The sequence below is a fragment of the Nicotiana attenuata genome, chromosome 2 (assembly GCF_001879085.1).
Source record: "Nicotiana attenuata strain UT chromosome 2, NIATTr2, whole genome shotgun sequence".
In the NCBI taxonomy this organism is placed as follows: Eukaryota; Viridiplantae; Streptophyta; class Magnoliopsida; order Solanales; family Solanaceae; genus Nicotiana; species Nicotiana attenuata.
In genome coordinates this window covers 68719125-68730146 of record NC_031990.1, presented here as the reverse complement: position 1 = coordinate 68730146, position 11022 = coordinate 68719125, and the positions used below count along the sequence as shown (strand labels likewise).

Below are 11022 nucleotides of genomic sequence, written 5' to 3'. Positions count from 1 at the left end.
GTCTCCCTAATATGATTGGGACCTCATAGTCCACCTCGCAATTCAATATCACAAAGTCCGCTGGCAGGATAAATTTGTCCACCCGCACAAGCACATCATCCACAATACCCAACGGTCGCTTCACTGATCTATCCGCCATTTGTAATCTCATGGAAGTTGGTCTAGGAGGCCCAATGCCCAATGTCTTGAAAACTGAGTAGGTCATCAGGTTGATACTCGCCCCTAGATCACATAAAGCCTTGGCGAAATCCGCACTGCCGATAGTGCAAGGGATAGTGAAAGCACCGGGATCCTCCAACTTGGGAGCCATTGAATGCACTATGGCACTGACTTGGTGGGTCATCTTAATAGTCTCACAATCCATAGAACGCTTCTTTGTGACCAAGTCTTTCATGAACTTTGCATAGACCGGCATTTGTTCAAGAGCCTCCACCAAAGGCACATTGATGGACAAGCTCTTCATCATATCAATGAAATTTTTGAACTGATTATCATTTCTTTGCTTTGCGAGTCTTTGAGGATAAGGTGGAGGTTGCCTTGGCAAAGGAGCCTTGGCTTTTGGCACAACCGGCTCCGGCATGTCAATCACGTGTTCCCTAGACGAGTTCACGGCCTCTTGAGTTTCCTCCTCGGTCTCATTAATGTCAATCCTCACTTCATTGTTCACATTGTCATCAACCACATCTTCAACTACCAAGCAAGCTTCATCTTCTTGCAAATCAACATCATCATCAACCACTTGCTTTTTTTCGAGGCATTCACATCACCGCCTCTCCCACTTCTTGTTGTAACTGCCATGACATGATTGTTCCCACCCTTTGGGTTCACTACCGTATCACTTGGTAGAGCACCCTTCGGGCGAGTATTCAACGATTGAGAGATTTGGCCTAATTGCACCTCCAAGTTTCTAATAGAGGTATTGTGGGAAGCCAACTGTGCATCCGAATCCATGTTCTTCTTCATCATTTATTCGAACATCATTTCAATTCTACCCATATCATTACCCGAATAACTAGGACCTTGAGAAGGGAAAGGGGGTGGATTGTTCGGTTGTTGGTACATTGGGGGCCTTTGAAAGCCTTGCCCCCGGTTTCCTTGGTTCCCATTGTTCCATCCACCTTGATTGTTATTGTTGCCCCAATTGTTATTATTACCATTCCAATTCCCTTGGTTGCCTTGATTGTTGTTCTGATTGCCCCAGTTGTTGTTTGGATTATTGTTCCCCCAATTACCACTATTGTGTTGTTGATTGCCCCAATTGCCCTGGGGTCGCCACTGTTGTTGGTTGGAGGAGTTGCCCCGTTGGCCTTGATAGTTATTCACATATTGAACCTCTTCATTTTGCTCATCATAGCCATCATTTTGAAACCCATCACAATCATCATCAAATTGCTCAGAATTCCCTTGGTTTTGTTGCCTTCTTTGCCTTCTCTTGTTGACAAGCATATTAACACCTTCCGTAGCATTCACTTGGCGAGGATTTTGGACTTGTTGCAACTGTGCCTTAGCCAATTGATTCATAGTAGTTGTCAACTCCGCTATAGCTTGCCCATGGTCATGTAATTCCTTATGCAAATGAATAACCGCAGGGTCACCTTGAGGAACATTGGCTCTACTTTGCCATGCAGAAGAAGTGTCAGCCATCTCATCAAGTACGGCACAAGCTTCATCATATGTCAACTTCATAAAATTACCCCCGGCCAATTGGTTCACTATGCATTGATTTGTAGTATTGATGCCCCGATAGAAAGTTTATTGCAGCATATTCTCCGTCATGTCATTATTGGGGCATTCCTTCACCATCATTCTATACCGCTCCCAAATCTCGTGCAAAGGTTCCGTGGGCTCTTGCTTGAAGGCCAATATCTCATCTCGAAGTGCCGCCACGTGCTCGGGTGAGAAAAATTTAGCAATAAACTTATCCGCCAACTCATCCCAAGTAGTGATGGAATGGTTGGGGAGTCTCTCTAGCCAATCCAATGCTTTCCCCCGAAGTGAGAATGGGAAAAGCCTCAACCTAAGAGCATCCTCGGACAGATTCGTCTGCTTGCTCCCCCAACATGTATCCACGAACCCTTTGAGATGTTTGTAGGCATTTTGATCCGCAGCGCCCATGAAATACCCACGCTGCTCAAGTAAGGTCAACATCACATTGGTTATTTGAAAATTGCCCGCCCGGATTCGGGGAGGGATAATAGCACTTGCATAGCCTCGGTCGGTAGCACCCGAGGAACCGCTCTTGGAGGTGGCGGAGGAGGGTCTGGGACATTTTCATTAGCATTGGCCTAGCGGCCCCGTCGTGGTCCAAGAGGTACAAGAGGCACCTCATCTTATCCAATATCATCAACCTCCTCCCCCACAAGCACATTTCCAAGAGGGTCATTAGCATTTAAAGCCATTTTGTACCTGAAGTATTCACACACACAAATTAGTAACAAAGAAGGAAAGAAGAACAATACACAAAACTAACTAAATAGATAGCCAAAACTATTAGCTCCCCGGCAACGGCGCCAAAAAGTGATCGCTTCCAACTCCGCACTACTACTAAGTAGCAAGAGAGAGTCGCAATAGCTTTTACTCGATTTTGGGTCGGGATCGATATCCACAGAAAGCTAGAATTGGAGTCGAGTATCTATTTAGGTTGGAGTTGCGTATTTGTTCCTAATATCACTTCTATTCATTTTTGGTTTTCTTTATATTCTACTATGATCAAACTACAAATTATAACTGCAACTAAATTACACTAGGAGTAAATTGCTACAAGTTGTATCTAATTCTTTAAGAGGCACTAGGGTAGTGACTTTCACATAGGTGGCCAATTGACGGGTACTTGCATCCAAGGCACGATTGACATGATTGGGGAATATGTTATAACCGTTGCTCGATACTACCCACTCTACACCTCTTGGTAGAAAAAGTGATTTTGCCCAATTGACTTTCTCAAGACCAATTGGGTATGCATATTTGTCCAAGCAACTAGGGTTCAAGTCGGGTATTACTCTCTCGAGGTTTAACCCTTTAATTGGGACTATCAAATCTCTTGAGTCCATCCCAATTCTTTATTGAGTCAATTTTGGAGACTTAGGCTCTCTTTCTCAAGAAGAGCCCAAGTCAACTTAGCACAAACTAGTGTTTGCAACCACTAATTCATAAATTAAATCATAAAATTGACCCAAATAACAAACACCCATAGTCAATCTAACCTTAAATCACAACACCCATCAATTACCCACACTAGGGTGAGCCACAACCCTAGCTAATGGGTCTAGCTACTCATGCTTGAAGAGAAAATCAGAGAAATAGATGAAGAAAAAGATATATTAATTAATTACTAATGTAAATACAAAGATTCAGTGATTAAAACTACGTAAAAGTGTCCAAAATGGCTAAGAAAAGTCTTCTCACAAGCGCAACTTACGTAATACAATATCTGATACCCTAAAAATGGAAAAAGAATCTATTTATACTAAGCTGGAAAATCTGGACAAAAATGCCCCTGCGGGGTTAGTGCGGACCGCACAAAATGGACCGCGGTCCGCACTGGGCTTTGGTCTTCAGAATTAATCTCTCTGAACTTGGGCTCCGCGGACCGCAAAGAATGGACCGCGGCCGCGGAGGCTTCTAGCGCGGTCCGCACAAAGTTGACCGCGGACCGCGATGGCTCAACACTCTGAAAAGTGATCTCTCTGAATCTTCACACCGCGGACTGCAGAGAATGGACTGCGGCCGCGGTGCCTTCAGTGCGGACCGCACAAAATGGTGTGCGGCTGCACTGCCTTGCAGCCTGGAAATCAACTCTCTGAATCTCCCAGTGCGGACCGCACAAAGTGGTGTGCGGCCGCACTGGGCCTGTTCTGCATGAGATTGCCTTGTTTTTGGTACTTGTGCAAGTTTCACTCCTTTTGAGCCGATCTTTGACATTTTGTCACTTTGTTGATCAAACCTGCAATCAAGCACAACTTGTGAGCCTTTTAGGACTATTTTGTATGAATATTTGATCAAAGCATAAGCAAGAAGGAGTATAAAATGCGTCAAAATCCCTAGTTATCACGTACCCCGAAGAAAATAGGGGGAGAAGAGGTGGAACATGTGCCCTGGAGAAACTCCTAGGCCGGGCAGCTTTGCATACTTGATGAGCATGAGGAAAAGCTTATACTCATACCGAGAGAGTTGAGCCGCACACTTCATAAAAATGGCAGAAGTTAACCACCAAGGAAGGAAGGGGAAGCGTGTACCCGATGACAAAGGGATACGCGTAAAACGCGCAGTAGCCTGGGCGATGTAAAAGCACTATATCCTTATCCGCCGACACTATCTCAATATGCTCGGGGATCCCCATTTTGTCTTTGAACGTTGTGATAGCCGCAGCAACCATCGTAGAAGGAACGTGTTTCGATTCATCTCCGGCAGGGCTGTTAAAATCGGTCCTCGCCTTCCCCGGGCGGGGAACCACCTCGTTCACTACCGGAAACCCCTCATCTTCCACCACTTCCACTCCCTCTTCAAGTAGGGGTGTGTCATTCTCTGGCACTGGAGCACCTACAGCTTTATCAGAATGGGAAGAAGTACTAGCCATTTGTTTTCTTTGATCGAAAGAAGTGAAGATGATAAATGAAAAAGACAATGGTCACCGCAAATCCTAGCAGAAGCAGAGATATGAAAGATTAAGGAAAGAAGAGAAAACTTGTGAAATTCTCCCTTAAGCAATTGAAAAACGTAACGTTCAAATGAGGAGCTCCCCTCTTATTTATAGGGATATAGATGTCCTGAGCGGGAAAACCAAGAGGCGCCATTTAGAAAACGGAAAGGGCACGGGAAACGATACAATACCTAGAAAACGTGCGCCGTAATGACGCATGGGGAATATTGATGACACCCTGAACTGACGTGACGATCCAATCTTGAATTGACGTAACAGTCCAATGCAATCCTTGAAGCGTCACGTCGCTACCTCGCCATAAGGTTCTCGCCCCTCGCATAAAGCATTCATATTTCTCGCCGTTTCTGAATCAACAGGGTCCGCCCGTCGAGATCGCCAAGAGGCGACCCCAACAGGCGGAGGGACTAACTGTATGGGTCAAAATCTGACCGCACATGGATTAACGCTAATAGGAATGGTAAGAGATCGACCAAGACGCGCTCGTACCCACATGGTGTAATAACAACGAAGACCTCAGCCACTGCCGAGATTGAGTCATCAAAAAGCCTGTACGGTGAAGTAAATATCGGGATATTTGAGGGAGGCGACGTGAAGGACAGTCAAGGGATGAAGGCATTCTGATTAAGGACCGATGGACCAAAAGGAATACTGGTAATATATATAGGAGGTAAGAAGACAAGAAAATGGGGGCTTCTTCTCCTAGAGAAAAGAGAAGAACAGAAGACCAAGAAAAGGCTTAGATAGCAAATACAAATCTCTGTAATCATCAATTTGCCAAATCAATAAAAATAGATCTCTTAGTTATCAATGGCATTCCTTCTTTTTCCTCTTTGCTCTTACATTATGGAATGACGCGCCAAAGATGTAAGCTTATTGTTTATGCTTGATGTCTTTTAATGATCGTAAATCGAGCTATAAGTTTGATTATATCTTATTCTCTTGTTCAATGCGTTTAGATCTAGAATTAATTATCCTTGGCTAAGTTTTATCCTTCATTTCTTCATTAATTGATTTAACAAAAGGTTTAACACTTTTTGGTCAAACACAATTACCTAAATCTCATGCCACGTCACGCAATTTACTTTTAAAAAGTGGATAAGACTACCACAGAAAGATAGAAGAATACATAGAAAACTATAATAGAGATGATCTCTACCAGAGCCAGTGTCAAGATTTCAACCTTATGGATTTTAAGAAAATAACTTTAAGTGTTAAAGACTGAGTTTTAGATTTAATATTTTTACATATATAATGAATTTCTTAACACAAAATACACTGTTGAACAAAAGTTACAAGCTTCAATCGAACCTGTAGCTCGGCTTCTGCCTCCCCCCTATCCTTAATATATATTAATATGTGAGACCTAGTGGTTGGAGGGAGAGATTCAGGGGTCTCAGCTTTCAACGAAGGTAAAATATTAGGTGATATTTCTATTTTTTAAATTTTTGTTGACCCAATACCTGTACTAATGAGAAATAATAAATACCCATTAAAATTAATCAAAATACATGTAAAGTGGAACCTTCAAGCTATATTAGATTTATTGTATGCAATTTTATTTTATAGTAAATATTTTTTTATAAGAAATTATTTTCACAGCTTGGACCAGTAATCTCCTCGTCAGGACGACAAGCAAGGATCTTACTTGCCCCCAAGCTTCCCTTCATTTAGATTAGAGAAACATTTCTGTTTTGAAAATTTCAACTTCTCTATGCATAAACATGAAATTTTTTCACACAAGAAAAGAAGGTAAAGCAATATAATAAATTAAACATATCTCAAACTTACGATCATATTCGATGTTTACACCAATTAATTAAACTAATAAATTCATGATACATCTTTACGCTTTCAAAATTCATGATGCACCTTTTTTTTTGGGAAACTTACACATATGTCCCATATAAATCTCAACTTACCAACCTCTAGCCATTAGTCATAGACTTACCAAAACTAGCCAACAAAAATTGAAAACCCAAATAATAGGGTTCTTTCTATCAAAGAATCACATGCAAAAATCACCTTCCATATTTTTAAGCGTGATTAACAACATTAGATACAAGACGGAAAGGAAATTTCATGGACGGGGTAGCAAATAAGGTGATTAAATATAAAAATCTATACAATATTCCAAAATTCTAAACAAAACAGGAATTTTTTCAATGGGTATAGTTGAAATTCATTGAAAATATATAGATAAGTCAATATACAAAATTTGAGGAAGATTGGAGGTGATTTGGACTAGTTTTGTATCGAAATTCTTAATTAAATCGAGTTCAAAAAAGTCTTCTGCGACACATGTATCAAACATGTATCACGCATGTATCTCACGCACAGTATACATTGATATACACATGATATACAATTGATACAAATATGATACATATGTGATACACAAATGATACACATATCATTTTTTTATGTTCAGCTTGTACTTCGAATTTTCAATTCAAACCACCTCAAAACTTTACCAAATCATCCTAAAAATGAGATTCAAGCTCCTTAAGTTGTGCCCAATCTATTCTAAAACACCCACTCAAAACAAAGCAAAAATTTAATATTTTTTTGCTACAAATAGCTAATTGGCTAATTTGGCTAATATTAGTAATATTTTAACAATTGGCCAATTTTTGTAATGAGCTACTTATAAATGGACATAGCTGGTAATTTTCCTTTTTTTTCCTTTACCCATAGCACTGATAATACGGAACAAGACTATATATAAAGGGTAACAAAAGTTTCATCTTACACACAGGGGCGGCCCGTCCATAAAACAGGTAAAGCAATTGCTTTAGGCCCCACATTTTTGAAGGCCCCATTTCTTTTTTTTTTTTACACCTAATAGGTTATATATAAATTAAAAAAAAAGTTATGTGAAGTGAAAAAGTTTGGTTTCTTTATTTAAAAACAAAGAGATAAAGGATTTGCAACTGCTTTGATTTCGGCCAAGGAAATTGCATTTGAAATTAATATCGAACCCGAATTTCTTAAGAAAGGTGTAATATATAGGAAGAAACAATTTGAGGAGAATGTTAATAGTGAAATGTCAAAATCTCTCGAAGAGTCCTTTAGAGTTGATTACTTTTTAGAGAAATTTTCATAAAGCACTATCTTTTAGTAGTAATTAGCTATCTATAGATACCATTTGCTATACTACAGATTATAGATACATTTTCTGTGGTTATAAGATGTATTTGATGTATTTAAGCTATTGTATTCATGAATACAGTAGCAAAAATAGGCGTGAATTAGGGAAGTCCAGCTAATCAGTTGTTGTATTCGAGTGTATTCGACTGTATTCATGGAGTGAAACATGGGATTGCAGCTGGACAGATTATTGTATTCGACTGTATTCACGGCATGAAATAGGGGATTACACTGTTTTTAAAACGGAAAGTGAATCAATTAACATAATAGACTCCTAATATAACTCAACAAACTCAATTATAACACACAAATTTTGTATTTTCAGTTATAAAAAAGATTCTCAACCGAAAAATACCCAAAAAATAAAGCAATCTTCAGAGAAATTATATAATACATCTGGCTACATAAATTATATTAATTAAAAAAAACATATGAATACATTCATGGCATATAGCGAGACAGTGAATACAATGAAATACATAGAAAACAGCGGGATACATTGAAATACAATTAAAAAAAAAAGACAGTGAATACAATGAAATACATGGAATACAACGAGATACATTGAATTACAATGAAAAAAAAGACAATGAATACAATGAAATACATGAAAATACATTGAAATATATTAATAGAAAATCAAGTTGCTCAGCCCCAAACTCCGTCGTCTTTGTTCAAGAACAAACCCTAATTTTCGGCGAATCCGCCGTAGCAACGTTTGAAGGTACAACACGTGACACCATTAAGATTTGAAGGTACAACACACGTCACCTTTTTTCATTACCTGCTTTTAGTGATTTGGTTAGGGATTTGATTTGCTTTTAGTGACCTTAACAGAGAAATCTCCTTTCTTGATCTCATAGATTCCTATCTTGTGCCCTCTAACATTGGCAGCAGCCAACAGATGAAAAATGAACAAAGAGATAAACAGATTAACCTTTGAATACATAGTAAACTCAAGTGGTTTTGAGACTTCAGAGAGAGTGTATTGATGACAGAGAAATCGCAATTCAAATATTCGGTGCAAGAATTGATCGGAATGAAAAGAAAATAGTGTGGGTGAGAGGAATTTTGAGATTGAGCATCGTGTTTTCAGGGAATGGGGGAAGAGAATGGGATGTATCAAAGTAGAGAGAGAAAGAAAATAGTGTAACTGAATAGCGTATTTAGTGGCTTGGGGCTAGGAGGTAACCAAAATTAAATATTTTGCTATAAACCTTAAAAGGTATCTATAGAATATAATTTTTTTAAATGGTACTTATTTAAATAAATAAGGTGTTAACCTTTGCTATAGGAGGTAAAAATTCCTACTTTTTATTCATACTCCCTCTGGTCCATAATAAATAGACTTTTTTTCCTTTGCTATGCCCCTTAAGAAAATACTGCCTCCTAGAACCAAAATGTATTTTGACCGATTATCCTTAATTAAAATTTATATGTTGGTAACTTGACACATTGAGATATGTAAATAAGGGCAAATTTTAAAAAAATAAAGTTAATTCCTTCTCGATTATATAAAAGGACACTTATTTTGGACCAATTAAAAGCCGAAAAGTCACTTATTATAGACAAGAGAGAGTAGTAGACAAGGTTATTTTTTCACTTTAAAATAGATTTAAACAATTAGAGACATATGAAAATATTTTTGTTTTTCTATTTAACGGTAAAAACTGAGAGCACTAGATCATGGAAATTTGAAAAAATATTGCCTTCAACTTGAATGCTCCTTAAATCATAGTACTCAACCAGATATTGATAGTTCAGATTTATTTTCTGAATTAAAAAATATTAAGGAAAATATTACAATTAGAAGATAACAATTTAATTGATATACTTAATCAAATAAAAAGATTTGATTATTTTTCAAATGCCTATATTACTTATAGAATAATGTTAATAACTCCTATTACCGTTGCTTCTGCGGAAAAAGTGTTTCAAAATTAAAATTGATATAATTTTACCTAATATTAACAGTGTCTTAAAGATATTAAATGAATTAGCTATATTGTCAATTGAGAAAGACTTATTAGGAGAAATTAATTATAAAAAATTAATAATAGCTTTGCATCTAAAAAAGTTAGAAAAATAAACTTCAAATAAAAATATAATATTTTTTATTAATAAAAAATTAAGGCCCCTCATAAAGTTTGGCTTTAGGCCACGAAATTGGTCGGGCCGCCCCTGCTTACACAAAAAGGTATAAAAAAAATTAAATAGATGAGTAAATATCATGTGAAGAAGCATATATATAGTACATAGCCAAAAGAAAACACAAAAGCCATAAGAAAACACAAAGATATATAGCATGAAGGTTCCAAGAAATAGGCTATTCTAGAATTCCGAACTCATAAATTCAAATTTTGAACCTGCCTTTGACTATAATACTATACTTATGTCGAACAGATTTACGTGGTTTGTTGGGTTTAACAGGCTTACCAAATATGCCACAAACACCACAACCAGATAACTTAGGAGATGGAGGATCAATGGACGGTTCTATGTAGTTATCTGCATAACGATAACTAATACGAGGTTTTGGTTCTGACGATGATGAAGATTTTTGTTCTTTTTTCTTGTGTTCTTGAGGATGATCATGAGTTGAAATTTTGTCGAGTTCCCCTGATAATAATTTATCATCCCATATTAAACCTGATGAACCTTGTCTTCTGAATGATATTTCTGACCTTGGCAATATTTCTCCAGTAGTTGCAGCCATGGCAATTTATTATTGTTCTTCTTCTTGTTGATCTAATAAGGGGCATTCTTGATTTGAAGGTATCTAGTTTAATTTGAGTCAAAAGGATTTGTTCAATCTTGATATACTATAAGAAATTACATGATATGAGAAGATTGATTAGTTGGACAATGATGTGATCATAAAATTAATTATATCCCATTGGAATGACTTGTTTGCCCTTTGAAATTAGTGAAACTATTTTTTGATGATTTGACATGACTCCGTTATATTGCCAACAATGAAACGATTTAAGTTATATATAGTAACAACATAAAATTTAACTATATGTAGTGACATTATAAATAATTTACATTATCAATGTGTTTTAATTTGTTATAACAAGTAATCCGTCTTATTTTTTATGTTATTGATCTATTTCCTATAAACAATTACATAAATGAGAAACTATAACATATGTCTTACCATTTTTACCAGGTTACCAATTAATCTTCATTGTAGAGATTCACATATAATTATC

General features: G+C 37.4%; 1 protein-coding gene across 1 annotated transcript; it reads right to left on the bottom strand.

The window, feature by feature from the left end:
- LOC109220681 (uncharacterized protein At1g15400-like) lies at nucleotides 10161-10523 on the bottom strand. Its single transcript, XM_019385141.1, has one exon. It carries the CDS (start codon nucleotides 10521-10523, stop codon nucleotides 10161-10163), a length of 363 nt encoding a protein of 120 aa, XP_019240686.1.